We start from the raw sequence: 17,902 nt of genomic DNA on the forward strand, positions 1-17,902 counted from the left end.
GACAGGAATGTAGCAATGTGGGATTCAAGTAGCTGAATCACCATATCAGACAACTTGCTGCTGGCGCTATAAATACCTCGGCAGGAATCAAATTCTGTAGAGTGTGTAGCATACGGTTCTGCCACAGCGGTAGCTGAACTCTGGGGACCTACAGCATCAGGGTGGTGCTGCTCACGGTGGCCACAAAGTGCCGCAGTAATCAGCTTTGCAGCAGACGGCGTGATCACGCACATGATTGCCGATAAAGGCACCGCTGTGATAATGCTGATGGCAGCTGTTGAGTCCCTGCAGGACTGGCTCGTATGCCCTACTGCATGGACCGTCTTTAACTGGCTCCGTAAGCTCCGCTTCCAACTCTGCTTTCCTCCATCCTTTCCAAGTCCTCAGTGGTTTTGTGCAAGCCCTGCATTTTCAATTTCAGTCCACCTATCACTGCGCGCAGTTGCATGTGTTGCGGGGTTTCCATGTTTTCAGGCAAGTGCATGACTGCCCAACGAAGCTGATTGTGGACATTGGCCATTTCTAGCTGCATGTTGTTGATTTGTGCATTGCATGCAAACAACTTCTTGTGCGTGTCCACCAAGTCGGTGAATGACGTCTGACCACTTGCATGCTCTGTGTCTTCTTTGGCTATGTATGTCGCCAACTCGATATCTACTTGGTTTGTGTCTGTGAGCATGCACTGGAAGAGGAGAGGAAAGATGCCCGGGTCTTGGTGCAGTGTGGGTTTGCGAGGGCCAGCTACTACACATGTATCCTCCAAAGAAATGGCCATGATGACAGGTCGAATGGTGTTGGTAAATTTCCGTGTGTCGGAGATGTTGCCACCGCTTCCCACGAATGCAGCATGGCCACTGGCCGGCCTGGCAAGATCTTGTCAACAGTATTATCTTTATTCTCACGATGGCCGTAGCCAATAAGAGAGAGACAGTACTATGTGTTATCAATCAGAGTGGGTGCAATAAACCGGGAGAAATGGTGGCTAGTGGCAGCCGTGGTTTGGGTGCTTCATTTAAGTAAAGACGAAGAAGGAAGTATATCCACTGCGAAGGCAGGTAGGCGATAGACCTTGATTGAAATAATATACCTATGCTGGGCTACAGCGGGGGTTGGAGCATGTGCAAATTGATGATACTATGATCGGGGTAACAGTGCACCGCTCAGCACAAAGTGTTGCGACAGCAGGCTCTAATAGTCACTGCAAACTCTCCTAACTTGCAAACAGGTCAGCCAAAATTCATCTTCACAACAAGAGAGGGCTGGAGAAAGGACACACGTGAAGAAGAAAGCAATGGGGGATGACGAGAAGAAGGCTACCGAAAAACAACTTTCATTCAAGCTACAAACGCCAAATCTTCACAGATCATTCTTCATCCTTCGTACTTGCGTAAAGAAGCGTAAAAATGGGTGTAAAGCCTCCAGGACTGGGCAGGGGCTAGACATTGGGCAATATCAAAAACAAATGGGGGGGGGGGGGGGTGAGGGTGGGAGGGGGATTGGAAGATTGAGCTCTAATAGCCCACGTGTTATTGCTTCAAAAGTTCTGCAGATGAAATTATTGGTGCATCTTTAAACTCACCTGCCGCACCAGTTCCGACTCCCCTGAAACATGACACTGCTGTCGTCACCTCTATTGTCAGTCCTCTTTGATTTTAAAATATAGCCTTGCACTTTCTCTGGTGTGTGACATTGTGCTCTTGTAGATGGCCAACTCAGACTTCTGTTCCAAGCAAGGCAGTAGCCTGTGTGGTGTGTGCAGCTGCAACCCAGGATTCAGAGAGTAAGTTATGGCGTCGAGCTATGTGTGCTCTTGACCAGCCAACCCTCAAGTACTGCACGTGTACAGTTATAATGCTTACACATACTTTATAATCCTGTTGGTCAATCTGTGGACAGAACTGTTTCGTCCTTTGTGGACTCATCAGCGCAGCACAGAGAAAATGAATACTGTTGGCCATGGAGTTGAGCCCGTCTTCATTCTTGTGTGTTGTGCCCTCCGTTGTGCTCTCTTCACATTTCCAGTAAGCAGTCCAACGTCTCACGGTGTGATTGCAACACGCTGGATCAAACACCTTGCATGTAAGTCGTCTCTCTCTTCTCTTTTCCGGTCTAGCTAGTGCATTTGTGTGTGCATTTGTGTTGTCTTTGCGGACGTCTGGGCAAGCACCAACCCTAATGCTGCCTGTGCATTTCCATGGCAACCACTATCTTGTGTTATCATTCTTATAATGTCCATCTGTCTGTCTGCTTTCCTGCCCCCCTCTCTCTCTCTCTCTCTCTCTCTCTCTCTCTCTCTCTCTCTCTCTCTCTCTCTCTCTCTCTCTCTCTCTCTCTCTCTCTCTCTCTCTCTCTCTCTCTCTCTCTCTCTCTCTCTCTCTCTCTCTCTCTCTCTCTCTCTCTCTCTCTCTCTCTCTCTCTCTCTCTCTCTCTCTCTCTCTCTCTCTCTCTGTCTCTGTCTCTGTCTCTGTCTCTGTCTCTGTCTCTGTCTCTGTCTCTCTCTCTCTGTCTCTCTCTCTGTCTCTCTCTCTCTGTCTCTCTTTCTTTCTTTCTTTCTTTCTTTCTCTCTCTGTCTCACTCTGTCAATCTCCTATGCACAGTCAATCACTAGGCAGTCCTGTATGTGGTGGTCGTGGCGAGTGTGTCTGCCAGCAATGCCAGTGCGGCAAGCCAGCCGGTGCAACGGTAACTTAGAGCTGTCACTGTTACTAGTAAAGTGCTTGCAATTGCTTGGGGGGCAGGGGGGGGGGCAGGGGGGGAGGGGCTTTCAAGATCAAATGTAATTGTTCAGATGTCAACTGTGATGTAAAAAAAGTGGCCAAATTCTATCCGAGCACCAGTTCTGCAAGCGTAGGCATGGCGGTCTATTGCAGCTTTTTGCATATCCCAACAGGGATTGAGTTAATGCAAGGCCGGTGTACAAGAAGTGAAGAAGAGTGCCTGGCTCACACTCAAACTATGAAGCAATTTCGGCCAATGATTCGAGTGCAATCACATCTGTGTTATGTGACAAAGATGGGATCATGGCATGCGATCAGTGGAACTGACATGACCGACATCTTGTGACCCATAGATGGAGAGAGTGACTTGGGTTAGAACTAACATGGCCGACGTCATGTGACCCATAGATGGAGAGATTGACCGGGGTTGGAACTAACATGGCCAACATCATGTAACCCATAAATGCAGGGGTTGAGTGTCTGTTGAGTGTCTGGTGTTGTAACCAACATGGCTGCCCTGTATTGTCATGTGATGGGTGTACAGCAGCTGTATAGAGGATGAGAACTTCAGTGCATACAGGAGTGGTAGTGTGTTGTATCACTATGACATTGCATGCTTTCTATCCTGCGCCACCCTTGTTGTGCGTGATGCAGATTCCTGACGCTGCTTATTCCGGGAAGTTTTGTGAATGTGATAACTTCAACTGCCCGCTCTCTGATACGGGAGCCATCTGTGGAGGTAAGACTGGTAACTGATGACTGTCGCATCGCATCACACTCAGAAATACTTTCCAAAAGAGATGATTAGAAATAATAGTCAGAGGTTTCAATATCTTCCCACGACGCAAGAAGACGCATTTCACCAGCAATATTTGGATCTGTGCACCCTGAACGAATATTTGATCATGTTGCGATGTCGTACCCCCTACACCCACACCTCTACACCCCTAAACCCCTACGCTCCTGCTTGACAGCGTTCTACCCTGGAATGGGTGGGTACGTTCATTGCGGGCATGAAGCCATTCTTGAGTGGCATAGATGCAGCGAATAATATTGGTCCCCACATGCGATTAGCTACGCGTTGCCGTGGCAACTGTATTTGGCACCCTGGTGTGCAAACCTTTGCATGTGAGTGTGATGTCACATGCACGACTGCCTAATGAGTGACTGCTACGAGCGCCTCTGAGCAACATTGATAATCACGTGTACCGCAGCGCAACATAGCACATCTCCCTGCGCATGCGTGACTCACTGTGTGCTCTGAGGAAGTTGCAGGGCTCTTCTTTTAACCAGACAAGACCACACGATGCTGGCAGATGCCGACACAAACAGTTCAACAGCTACACTCCACGACGGCAAGCGGTTACTCCTTACAAATCTTTCGTTATCGGTTTTTGCAGTGCTGTGGGAATGGGTGTGTGCACCCTACTACTCTCTAAATCTTGTTTCATTTCGTAATAGGAGTAACTACTTGCTGGTGTCTAGTGTGGCTGGTGAACTGTTTGTGATGGGGTCTGCCAGCGTTGTGTGGTCTCGTCTGGTCACAAGAAGGACGTATCACTACTACCGGCATGGACAAACGGACAAAACAAAAAGGGCATTAACAATTTTTTGCTATGTAAATGTGTGTGTGCGTGTGTGTGTGTGTGTGTACGTGTGTGCGTGCGTGTGTGTGTGCGTGTGTGTGCGTGTGTGTGCGTGTGTGTGCGTGTGTGTGTGTGTGTGTGTGTGTGTGTGTGTGTGTGTGTGTATGTGTGTTGTGCTGTATCATTGAATGTGTTGGTTCTGTGCTGCTCAGGTCCTGCTCAAGGTTCCTGTGTGTGTGGCAAGTGTCAATGCAAGGCTGACTACACTGGGTCCAACTGTGGCTGTCCACTGTTGGCGGACACGTGTAGACAAACACCCGGGGTAAGCTACAAGCCTGCACATTCACAGTCCGGAACAGTCCTGAACACAGTCCTGAATCCCGTGTCTGTTTTTTTGTGACATACAACGGTGTGTATTTTAGTGTTTTAGTTAGGATTCCCCAAAGGCTTTCGCCTATCGAGGGGGTTTCCAAACTTTCCATAATACTGAATCTGTAAAAGAAGTAATGAGCAATAGGTGAGCAAAAAAAGAGAAAAAGACATAGTCTAGTTTTTAGCCGAGTCTTACGCGAACCATGATTTTTTTCCCTAGGCAGGCCGTCATGTGACACAGGTTTACGTGCATGTTCCAACATGCCCGGGGAGCAGAGGCCCGTGGAGTGTAACACACTAGGTGGTCACATGACTAAGAACCCGGCTCACGTGTGTTGAAACACGGTCTTGGAGTGGAGTGGAGCTTAGTGTGAGCTATGAACAAACATGTGGTCATGTGACACGGCGTCCACTGCACATGCATGATGTTAAACTGCACTTTCTTAACCCCCCCCCCCCCCCCCCAGTACATCATGATTGGGTACAATACCTCAGTACGAGCTTAAAGTACACTGCACTGGCTTCTGCTTGAGTCACGGTAAAGAAACTATTTTCAGACTTGGATTCATGACGAGCTCTGCCAGTCTCCTCTCTCATGAAGCCCAGCGCTGTCAAACTGGCCTGCACTGTGGAGAGCGAGCGGTGTTAGTGTGTAGAATGACTGTGCCGTGACTGTGGAGAGTGAGCTGTGTAGAATGACTGTGCACAGTGGAGAGTGAGCTGTGTAGAATGACTGTGCACAGTGGAGAGTGAGCTGTGTAGAATGACTGTGCACAGTGGAGAGTGAGCTGTGTAGAATGACTGTGCACAGTGGAGAGTGAGCTGTGTAGAATGACTGTGCACTGTGGAGAGTGAGCTGTGTAGAATGACTGTGCCGTGACTGTGGAGAGTGAGCTGTGTAGAATGTCTGTTCTACAGTGCATTTCAAAACTATAGACGAGTAGGGTTTTTGAAATATTTCAAATTTGGCTGGAACTTTTTGAGAATAGTTTTCGGAATATTGCTCAGGATCGCTCCACAATTACTCTCATTATAGTTTCTAAAGGATTGGATAACAGTCGCCCAATTTGGAAAAATTTATGCACAAAGTGATCACAGATTTTATGTGGTATAGATGCTGGCATAACGTTTTTTGCCTAGGTACGCGTCTATAGTTTTGAAATGGACTGTAAGTGCACATGTACATGTACATTTGTCTCAACACAATTGTATAGCCAGTGGTAACGCGAATGTGTGAACTTCACTTTTTCTTTCTTTACATCTGTGTGCTGTCCATTGCAGGCTGAGCCATGCAGTGGTCGTGGATCATGCATGTGTGGTGAATGCACGTGCCAGAGAGATTATGATGGAGCTTACTGTGAGAAGTGCTCCGAGGCTGAGACACCCGTGAGTATGCCATGGCGGTTGTGTGTGTATGGGGGGGGGGGGGGGGGGGGGGAGGGGGTGCATGTGTGCATGCGTATGTGCATGCATGTGTGTGTGTGTGCATGTGCATGTGTGTGTATGCGCTTCCTTGCGTGTGTGCATGCATGCATAGGTGTGTGTGTGTGTGTCTGTGTATGTCTGTGTGTGTATGTATGCGTGTATGTACGCGTGTTTGGTGGTGGGGGAAGTTCTGATTGAAGATCATACTGTATATGAACAATAAATTATCAATACCTTGTTTGACGATAACCACTGAAGATTGTTCCAAGAAAACGTTCCGGGTAACCCTTATCGGGATTTGTGGGGATTTGTATGTTAGAATGAAAGCCAACTTGCCGCCCATGTTATTGATAGCTGTGATTTAATTATGTCAACGCCGTTTATCAAATTGACATGTCTTGATAAAAACAGTACAGGCATTTGGATGAGGGAAGCTTGGCTTCAGATGATTTTTCAACTCACAATAATGGCTGTCACTTCACTAAAACGCAATTACTTCCAACTCCTTGTGCATAGTTTACTAGCCGAAGTATGTATATCCATTTGTTCATTTGTTTCTGTGTGTGTGTGTGTGCGTGTATGTACGTGCGTTTGTGTGCGTGCATGTGCGTACATGTGCGTACATGTGCGTGTGTGTGCACATGTGCGTGCTTGCGAGCATGCGAGCACGTGTGTGTGTGTGTGTGTGTGTGTGTGTGTGTGTGTGTGTATGTGTGTGTGTGTGTGTGTGTGTGTGTGTGTGTGTATGTGTGTCCATGTATGTGCATGCATGTGTACGTACATGTGTGAGTGTGTATGTGTGTCCATGTGTGTGCATGCATGTGTGCATGCATGTGTACGTACATGTGTGAATGTATGTGATGTGCGTGAACCGTTGTAACAGTGTGACAGAGCGGCAAGGTGCTTCAACTGTTCGCAAGCCAGCGAGGGCAAGTGTGCAGCAGACTGTCCTGGTGTCAATCCTACCTATAGCGAAGAAGACAACCCCACTGTCAATGGTGAGAACAGTTATCTAGACACAGTAGACAATACACACACCAACACATGCATACGCACACACGGAGGGAGGGAGGGTGGAGCGGGCGGGAGGGAGCGGGAGGGAGGGAGGGAGTGAGTGAGGGAGAGAGAGAGAGTGTGTGTGTGTGAGAGAGAGAGAGTGTGTGTGTGTGAGAGAGAAAGAGAGAGACGGAGAGGGAGACGGAGAGATAGGGGCGGAGAGACAGGCACAGGACGAGAGAGACGAACACCGATATGATTTGGAAAAAATACTTTCAACAGGTATGATGTCAAAACGTTGAATACAATCAGTGTTCATCTGGAGTCTTGCTCCTGTTCTGTGGCTCGGCTATTCTCAGTTATGAGTACAAATCTATTCTCAGTTATGAGTACAAATCTTCCAGCTTGACCTGTGCTGATATGTCATCATTTTGAAAATCAACCTTCGGACTACGATACAGAAAAACAAACGGAAAGACAGAGGCAGTGTTCACTTGAGCAACCAGTAAAACTTAGCGTTCATTTCTGTGTCCTGGATTCATGCAGGTAATCCCGCTCTACAATGCCTGACACCATCGCCGTACACAATCTCCCTGGACAAGTGCTCCGTCAATCAGTTCTACACTGATTTCACATTTGTCAGTGATGGAGGTTGCACTCTGAAGTTCTCCCCATTTGTGGTTAAAGGTGAGTTTAACTCGGCCAGCAGTAATGATATGACCTGATCACATTATTGTATGAGCCGTGCAGTGTTGCAATGGCTTCATAACAGGATGGCATGAGTCATGCAGTGTTCCCATGATCCACCTTAATTATCGTGTGAGTCATGCATTTTTGCCATGACCTCATCACATTGGTGTATGAGTCATGCAGTGTTGCCATAGCCTCATACATTTTGGATGGTATTGGAAATATTATCAACCTGACTGTATAGTTTGGTTGGATTTTGGTTGTTATTTCAGTTTGTTGCTCGTTAGTACGGAATACATACAGAGGACTTGCAATGGACAAGAACATGGCTTTGTGTTGTCATGGTACTAAAGAGAATTGCGCTGGGGTGGTGGAATTCTAGCCTATTCTTTCTTTTAGATTTGAAGTGCAGCTTTAAGCCGGTAAAACTGGAGTATGTGTCGCTGTACATATACTACATGTACAAGCTTAGAATTGTAGGCATCATGGCTGCATGTGTACGGTCGGTCTGTGTGAATGCGTTCGCCTCTCCTCTCATACTTCATAGGCATCAGAGCCGGCGGGCCAGTTACCCCTGCGTGAGCCGACCCAATATTCTGGCCTTTTTCTTAGCACCTCAGGCGCCCACGTATTGAATTTTGCTAGGCTTCATTTTATCATGCGAAGGTGGCAGATGCCTTCAAGAGCCACTATTTACATGTAACTTGATTGTGTCAAATCCTACGGTACCTCCCCGGGACCTCCCTGGGACCTCCCCGGGACCTTCCCGGGACCTCCCTAGGACCTCCCCGGATCCACTGTGCTGTGTACGTCACCTTCAGGCGAGGCCAGGTCAATCAAAATACAGCAGTTCCTCCGACGCCCGTTGTGTACATGTTACTATCTATGTGTGCACAGCCTGTACAGAAGCTCAGGAAGTCAACTACGTGCCGCTAACGGTCGCACCGGCTCTGGCCCTGCTTGCCGTGGCTCTGATCGCTCTCATCCTACTCAAGGGTGTCTGCTATTACAGGGTTAGTTTTACGGTGGGTCTGATCTACTCACCTCTCACCGCTTTAGGAGCTGCATCTGCGCCTTGATCCTTAATGGGTGGTGACGTTCCTACAGATGAGGAAAACTCGGCCCACAGACGGCGTCTCACATGAACCATGTATTCTTGTGTACTGTGTGTGTTATGTTGTTCTTACTCCTTGGATGGTCAAAGACAAAATACAGACAAAGAACCTAAGAGAAGCTACAGTCAAACCTCGTTAGGACGAACTTCAAGGGACTGAACAAATTTGTTTGTCTTATCGGGAGTTCTTCTTATCCAGATCTGACAAAAAAATCGATATGCATATAATTATGGATTGTATTTCCGTGAAGGTGCATGCTGTGGTACATGGGAAGCATTTTATTCTTAGCATATTCCAGAAACAGGTAAGTACAATGACAATGTGCAATGAACCACGACTGTGCCGAAAGTATTAGTTCGTACAACGCACTGATTATTTTGTTCAAAACACGCTTGAAAACAATTTGCATTGTACGTACAATATGGCCTCGACTATTGAACAAATAAAAGAAAAATAGGCAGCCAGCGCACGCACACGCTCGTGGACCGAACGTTCGTACTACATGTACTTGACCACACTGATTTTGTTCAAATCACACTTGAAAATAGTTTGTCTTCGCGAAAGTTCGCTGTTCAGAAGCCGTTTGTCGTAAACGAATAATTTTGACTTGAATTGATGCCTGGCCAACCATAGGAGGGGCCCTAGTTCGTACCAATGGAAAGCTCGCCTTATCAGTGTTCGTCCTAACCAGGTTTGACTGTACAAGGATAACTGCGTTGCTACTAAGTCTAGCTACCGTACTGGCAATATATATGGTCGCAGTGAGGCCATGAAGTGTTACATTGGCACATGTTTACCGCACGCAGGGCGTTACATGCAAAGTCGCACAGGAGCCGTTACACAGGTTTCTATATTGCCGCAGTCCTTTTTTTGCTATTGCAGGACTTCCTGCTGCGTCCAGTTTTGAACTTTTCACCACGCGGTACACGTGCTTTCACAGTTTTCAGCCTTTTTTGCAATGAAAAGATCGCCGCACCCCGCCGGAAGCGCGTTACGAACGCAACGAAAATTTGTCGCACTAGCCTGGTCGCGCGTTACGCCGCACCCCCCCCCCCCCCCCCCCCTGCGTTACGCGTTACGCGGCAACATATATTGCCAGTACGGTAGTATAAAAGCGGGGTGATTCCAGTGCCGGTCGTGCTCATACCCAGATGACACTAAAGGTGTTCTAGTTGTCCGCAAACTCCAACGCAGCCATTTACACAGTTATGTATCAATGGATATTTTGCCATTCAGTACTCTGATGATGGGCCAGGCCCGAAAATTTGGTGTAATGTAAATTTGAGTTTGAATCGCAGTGAAGAGACCGTTTTTGGAGTTTGCAGTTGAGAAGTGAAGTTTCCTAAACGGTAAAGGTTGTTTTAAACACCTTGCATCTATTCAGCATATGGGCGATTTGTCACCTTTTTTGACTCTTTGCCACACCTTTCCGGTCCGTGTGTGGACAACCGACCAGTGCAAGATCTGTGAAGCATGATCTGTGTGTGTGTGTGTGTGTGTGTGTGTATGTGTGTGTGTGTGTGTGTGTGTGTGTGTGTGTGTGTGTGTGTGTGTGTGTGTCAGGGTATGTGTCTATGTGTGTGCCTGTGTGTATATGTCTATGTGTGTCTGTGTCTGTGTGTGTGCGTGCGCGCGTGCGTGTGTGTGTGTGCATGCGTGTGTGCGTATGCATTTGTGCATGGCACAGGACCATGTTGAGTACAAGAAGTTCATGAAGGAAGTGAAACGCTCGCAAAACCAGGGCAACGTAAGCATACTGCCGCATATTTGTCTGTATGGCTACTCCGGTACTCACGGCATTCACTGTGACAATGGGTTTCCTCATTGACTCGGTCACTTGCCGACTCCCTCGCTCACTAAGTACAGTCGATGCAATGACCTCGCTCACTAAGTACAGTCGATGCAATGACCTCGCTCACTAAGTACAGTCGATGCAATGACCTCGCTCACTAAGTACAGTCGATGCAATGACCTCGCTCACTAAGTACAGTCGATGCAATGACCTCGCTCACTAAGTACAGTCGATGCAATGACCTCGCTCACTAAGTACAGTCGATGCAATGACCTCGCTCACTAAGTACAGTCGATGCAATGACCTCGCTCACTAAGTACAGTCGATGCAATGACCTCGCTCACTAAGTACAGTCGATGCAATGACCTCGCTCACTAAGTACAGTCGATGCAATGACCTCGCTCACTAAGTACAGTCGATGCAATGACCTCGCTCACTAAGTACAGTCGATGCAATGACCTCGCTCACTAAGTACAGTCGATGCAATGACCTCGCTCACTAAGTACAGTCGATGCAATGACCTCGCTCACTAAGTACAGTCGATGCAATGACCTCGCTCACTAAGTACAGTCGATGCAATGACCTCGCTCACTAAGTACAGTCGATGCAATGACCTCGCTCACTAAGTACAGTCGATGCAATGACCTCGCTCACTAAGTACAGTCGATGCAATGACCTCGCTCACTAAGTACAGTCGATGCAATGACCTCGCTCACTAAGTACAGTCGATTTAGTTAGAGGTTTGCACCGCACAACCATAATGCAGTCAGACCTCGCATAACTGCAGACATCTGTTTTCCACAAAAATATCCGGAAAGGCGAGGGAACCGGATAATCGAACACACATACTGTATGTATACATGACATATGCTGTAAATCTGTAACCAACGATTTTCTTCCAGATGGCGAGGGATCCGGATAAAAGAGGACCGGATAAGCGAGGTCTGACTGAATGTGAGACTGACGTGCCTGGCAAAGTGGTCTGTAGTACCAGGCTGGTCGCTAGTCATGGTGGTCTTTAGGTACAGGTTTTACGGTACATGATTGTATGCAATGGCCTACACTAGGGGTCAAACGGGTGTACCGGGTACCTGGGTACCCGCCCGTTAATCTCAGGTACCGTTAGTAAAAGGGTACCCGTTTGTAAAAAAAAAAAAAAAAAAAAAAAAAAAAAAGGTGATCCTATCGTATTCCAAGACTCAAAAATTTAAATAGGAGTGCGGATACTCTTTTCCTTTTTCCTGTGCATTCCCGCTTTCGACTTTATCAGGCAGGAGCAGGCTGAAAGACAGACTTGACAGTTGTTCTCTCCACTCTAGTACAAGTAAAAATCCTCGTACTGGAGGTTTTTGATTGTGATGTGAGAAAATGCAAGACTTGAAACTCGTTTGAGGTGGCGGCTGAGTACAAGTAACTAGAAAGTTACGATGGTTCTCCGACATCGAACCTGCCACAGTACTTGATGAACTAGTGTCACCAGGCTGAGTGACCAGTCGGAGTGTCACACACGGTGATGTCCGTAGGTGGTAGCTACATGTATGATACTCATGGTTGTAGTTTGTTCCTTCAATCGACGAGCTGAAAAGTAGTTCGAAATTATTGCATACAAGATTACGGATTTGTGAAGATTCATTTCACGAGTTCAACAAGCTAGCACTAGCAGCTAGCTGGCCAGCAGCACATCAGCTGTGTCAGGCACCCCAGCTAGCTATGGGTGCGAACATCTTCTGAATGCAACGCCTTGCATGGCTTGAATCACATCGATCTGCAGTGATTTGCGTACATGTATCAAAATACATGTAGCTTGTAGGACCATCTACATGTACGATTGTTAGGCCGCAACCACACTACGTAAAAATCACAGTACAAATGTTCATGCATATCTCAGTACAAGTCGGTAAGCAACCACACTACACTTTTCGGTCTGCATAGATGACGTTTTCACGCAAACAGCACGTGACATTGTCGTACCAAAGCGTGTGCCATGCGCTGGAAAAGACCGGGAAATTCAAAAACAATGCTGATGCTGATGCTATGTACGACGACCAGGTACAAAAAAAAGTTGTACACAGGAGATGGAGCGCGAAAACGACGAAAACGACAAACGTGACTTTCTACAGGGGTGCGCCAGTTGCTGAAAACCTACAAAGCGCATTTTGCATTTCGCACGCGTCGGCATGACGATTTCTACTGTAATGCCGTTTGTACGTGATTTTGTACCTAGTGTGGTTGCAGCCTAAGTTACTGCCTGTGAAGTTATGTACATGGGCAAATGCACGGATGACATTCATTTGGAACCTTCATTGCCATAATAATATTATGATACACGAATCAATTGCGAATCATAATGTAGTATCAAAATACAACCTGAGAATATACAAATTTAAATCATGATTTATGTGAGAAATGCGCAATAAAATAATATGGCTGCTAAAGGGTACCCGTTAACCCGCCCGTTAAGAAAATTACCCGTCCGTTAGTTAAAGGTACACCCGTTTGACCCCTAGCCTACACACTGAATCACTCACTACAGACCCCATCTGCCATCAGTTCCCCCCTCTTTTTTGGGAAGCAACGGAAGTAAGACAGTTCTACCGACCTTCAATACGGCACTCACTTGTGCCGCTAAACACTCATCGACTATAGTGCTTGAAAGTCATACATTAAAATCAGACCTGAGTCCTGACAACGCTGACTCTGGGGGTCCTGGCTTTGTATGCAATGCCATGCATCCGTGTTGCCTGATTGTTGAGTATGAAAAAGGACGACGACTTATTCTCCAGACATTACAACGGACAACGGGAACAGGTTAGGTCGAACAACATTTATTGGGGAGACAAAGAGACTGAGACAAAGACGAACGAAACGACGACATTGTGGAGAGAGGGACAAAAGATAGAGATCAAGTGTGAACGGCAAGATAAAGGGCCTGCGTAGCTATGGCAATTATTGGCGCGCAAGTAGCTACCCAGGCCAACGGGACAAAAGGAGACAAAAGGTGAGCACGAGAGTGCATGCAGGCCAGCTTGAATAAGGTTGTAGAACGTCCGGGAGGGGGTACCTAACATGATGATTGGACAAGCATGAAACTCAGAGTAGCGACAAACTAGCCTTGTTGCCCTTGTTGTTGTTCTGTGTATGCATCTGTGCACATTTTGGATTGATCGGCCGAAAGGGTGTATCTTGCCTCCTTTGATAAATTCTTGTATTGTATTGTATTGTGTTGTGCTGTGATAGGAGGTGAATCCAATCTTCAATCCCGCCCGCAAGGTCTACGTCAACCCGGAGTACCAGGGAGAACACGAGAAGGAGAGAAACGGTGTGGATAGCAAGCGTTACGACTTCTAAGCCTACTGCTACGACTTCTAAGCCGAGCTGTGATGTTAATATTAGACTAGTGCTATGATTTCTAAGTTCAGTATTGCACTATCTAAGTCTAGCAGCGATGCATGCGTTGAGACTATTTCTAAGGTTGAAGAAGGGCAAGTTGGATTGTCTTGATCAAGCAGAACATGAATGCAGGCCGTCTGATTGGAGTGCAGGCACAGCTGCGCCGACTGCTGCTCCATCCGAACATTGCTAGGATCTGCCTTGCGTGCCTTTATCTTCCTTTCTCGGATATTTGCTATTGATGAGACTAACTAAAACATTACGGCACCTTCTTACTACTACACCAAGCAGCTAGGTAGGTGTCACCAGTGTAACTGCATGCTGCTTGGAATGCTTGGTATGCTTGGTATGGGCCGGGCTGCTGTGTTGCATGCCTGCTCTGGTCCAATTCATGATTATACATATTTCGGAATTCCGGATGTGTTTTCGCGTAATGTAGTTAGATACCTTCTTTTCCATTAAATTACATTTTAATTTCCATCAACCACCTACTTCTACTGCAGAGTGAGGAGTGAGGAGGGTGAGAGTCCTGGGGCGGCATTACGATCAGCCGACCGTGACAATGCCGCTGGTCCACATCACCGCCGCATCGTGGGAAGCTTCACAGATGCAGAGACGACGTGTGTGCTGGTGTGCGCTTAGGCATGCGACTACTGCGCAGAATAGTCGTATTCTCCCGAGTACAAGCCGTACTTTTAACACTCGTAACTCGCCCAAAAAGTCTGTGAGGCTTACGATTGTCATTGTTATTACCTGACCGGATGGCCAAGTGCCGAAACGTAAAAATAACGGAACTGGTTAATGTGAAGTGCAGCGCTATGGGAATGGGTGTGTCCACCCGAATTCCTTTCAGAGATGAAGCTGCAGGAAGCCTCAGCCCTTCTTCAAGATTGTCAAGTGAACCGTGAGATACAGGGTACATTGTAGGTGTCTGCAATTCGTGACGAAAAGTTTGTGTACAGCGTATACTCCGGAAAATGCGGTTGAAGCTTTACTTGTTTGTGCTTCGTGCTTCGTGCTTTGTGCTTTGTGTAGACCAGGTAGACTTACAGTCCTAACCATGCCAATGATGTCGTGTGTGTGTGTGGGGGGGGGGGGGGGGGGGGGGACTGGGGAGGAATTAGTCGGCAGAACCGCTTATGGGCGCTACGTATGCAACGTGAGTTGCATATAATTTATGTACATAGCCGATCTCCGGGCTTATGGTTCATGGGGGAGCGCTTCGAAGTTCCGGCGCTTTGGCCGGGCTGATTTGCCTGCGCCGTTGTGTGAGCCCCAGCAGGATTTGTTGCTGCTGCTGCTACTGCTACTGCTGGGTGGGGCCGGAGTGAAAGTCTGGGCAATAAACTGCAGCAGGCTAGCTTATCCTTAGTCTGGGCAATAGACTGCAGCAGGCTAGCTTATTCTTAGTCTGGGCAATAGACTGCAGCAGGCTAGCTTATTCTTAGTCTGGGCAATAGACTGCAGCAGGCTAGCTTATTCTTGAGCTCAGTGCTGGCTGCATGTTCTCTCAGTCCTCTCGCCCTCCCAACACTGGCGGCTGTTGATAGCAATAGCAGTGTGAAAGGCGGCACCTGAAAGGCACAACGTGTAATGGGGTATTCACACGACAGGCAAATCCACGTGCACCGGAAAGTTGCTATGGTATTTTACCTGTGAACGAGAAAAGTGCCTGAAAGTAGCTGAAAAGTGAAAGCGAGCTCAGAGCTGAGCTGTCTGAGCTGCCCCCCTCCGGAGGTCGCGGTCACGATTTGAAACGTGGCCGCGACGTTTTGGTCAAGTTCATGCCGTTGCCATGCAACTTGGCCGCATGGCCGCATGGACGCTGGTTTTGGTCGCAGTGTGAGGTTAAGTTTCACGTAAAAGTCTTACGTCCGTGAACTTTTACGTCAAAAAGTGAAAAAACTCAAGTAAAATTTGACGTGTTTTACGTGAGTTGACTGTCCCGCACGTAAGTTCATGACGTGAGTTTTTGGAAGTTGCGCTTGGTTATTCCGACCGAATTTGTGTGAGTTTCCGGAATTTTATCGAGTTGTATCGAGTTTGTTGGAAGATTTGATATCTGTGCGAACTAAACCCGAATCCTGCCAGGCAAAATTTCACGTCACGTCGCACGTGTAACTAAAAACGTTTCTTCTCTTTAGATTTCTTTGTTTTTATGATTTCTTTTTTCTTTTTCTTTTTACCAGGCGTGGGCCATCCCCTGAATTCATAGGTGCCAAAAAAAAGCGCGAAACAAGACTTGATTTTTTACGCGGCTCTTTAGAGCATGATGTGTATGTGTGTTTTGAAAATTTGAAATACCCATGACTACTGGTCGGTGAAGCATTCAAATGCAAACGTGCCTGTCGTCGAGTGCAGCTGTGTGAATCCACACAGTCACTTTTCTCGTATGTCACTCCCTGCAACTTTCCGGTGCACGTGGATTTGCCTGTCGTGTGAATACCCCATAAGGGTTATGCGATAACGTCAAATCCACCATATATAGGAGCCAGTTGTGGTGGCAAAATGCGCAAAGCGGGTACAGAAACCCCTTTAGAAGAATTTGAGGTGGCAAACGTACTGTATAATTATGACGTGTATCGCATAACCTCTATAACAGGTTACTCTAGAAGGCCTAATACTGACTCCACTGACTCTTTATAGACTGGCGCACTATTCAAGAGAGGGCTCAGCTAATCGCGCGAGTACGGTAAGTGCAGGCGCCAACCGCAAAGCGAAAAAGTAGATAGGAATGAACGGATCTGGCCTGGACTCACATCAATACAAACTCTAGCATCTTCCTGGCGCTTGCACTTACCGTACTCGCGCGTTAGCTGAGCCCTCTCTTGAATAGTGCCCCAGTCTACTAGTATAAAGCAGGGAGTAGTACAATACCTACTATTATCCCATGGCACGGTACTATAGGCCTGTTTCAGCCAATCAGGAGCCTTGCTGACCGGGAAATAATAGCCAATACAATCCCGCGCGGGATGATATTCAATATTAACTGGGTTCACTTTTACCGTACCTACGGTGCACCCTGCATTGGCATGCCCCCCACCCCCTCTCGATTCGATGCAATGCATCTTGCCACTGGAGTCCTTTCTCCTAGTATCAGAAACCCAGCGACAAAATGCACTACACAGAACCGTGAGAGGGTGGGAGCATGCCAATGCAGAGTGCACCGTCGGTACAGTAAAAGTGAACTGAGAGAACTTACCTCCGCGACTACGTCTAAAACCAGATTCCACACAAACAAACAACGAACTCCAATCACTATTCAACTCAACACTACGACACAAAGGAGACTTCGAAGTGCATCTGTTCTCATTCACTCTTTCTAAACTCGAAAACTACACAAAGTATCACCATCCGAGTGAAAATTACTAATTGCAAGGAGAGATACCGCAACAACTCGAAAAGTACAAGACGTGAAAGTGAGAGGAAAAATCTTGTACAGAATACCAGTATTCAACAGTGTGAAAGAAGAGCTCAGCAATCCATGTGTGATGTAGATAAGATATGGATGCAAGATGCGACCTGCAGTGATTATCATGACACTGAATCCAGTACGATTACCACAAGAACAATGTAAAACGTAGATGCTGCTACAATCCAGTATGTTATAGGGTACCTCACTTCAAACTCTCCAACTACGGTCTCTTCGCTGCATATGTTCACTTCACTTCCAAAAAAACCCAAATAATATTAGATTTAAATTGAATGCACCAAATTTTCGGGCATGGCCCATCTTCAGGGTGAAAAAGAAAACCATTCAACTTTGCTTAGAAAAGTAAATCCAGTATGCCTGTAATATAACAAGATCAACGTTTTTCT

The 17,902-nt window shown here is 47.0% G+C and overlaps 1 protein-coding gene across 1 annotated transcript in view; it reads left to right on the plus strand.

Annotated features, from left to right (window-relative positions):
* LOC135819400 (integrin beta-2-like) overlaps positions 1–14,567 on the plus strand; it is a 43,544-nt gene extending 28,977 nt beyond the window's left edge. The window contains exons 17-27 of the mRNA XM_065332601.1: positions 1,704–1,780; positions 2,023–2,079; positions 2,598–2,682; positions 3,372–3,456; positions 4,516–4,625; positions 5,957–6,061; positions 6,984–7,098; positions 7,643–7,783; positions 8,684–8,799; positions 10,589–10,648; positions 13,931–14,567. Coding sequence (XP_065188673.1) covers positions 1,704–1,780; positions 2,023–2,079; positions 2,598–2,682; positions 3,372–3,456; positions 4,516–4,625; positions 5,957–6,061; positions 6,984–7,098; positions 7,643–7,783; positions 8,684–8,799; positions 10,589–10,648; positions 13,931–14,041 — 1,062 coding nt within the window. The 3' untranslated portion in view covers positions 14,042–14,567. The remainder of the gene's footprint in view (positions 1–1,703; positions 1,781–2,022; positions 2,080–2,597; positions 2,683–3,371; positions 3,457–4,515; positions 4,626–5,956; positions 6,062–6,983; positions 7,099–7,642; positions 7,784–8,683; positions 8,800–10,588; positions 10,649–13,930) is intronic.
* Positions 14,568–17,902: the final 3,335 nt, after the last annotated feature.

The sequence above is a fragment of the Sycon ciliatum genome, chromosome 6 (assembly GCF_964019385.1).
Source record: "Sycon ciliatum chromosome 6, ocSycCili1.1, whole genome shotgun sequence".
Lineage (NCBI taxonomy): Eukaryota > Metazoa > Porifera > Calcarea > Leucosolenida > Sycettidae > Sycon > Sycon ciliatum.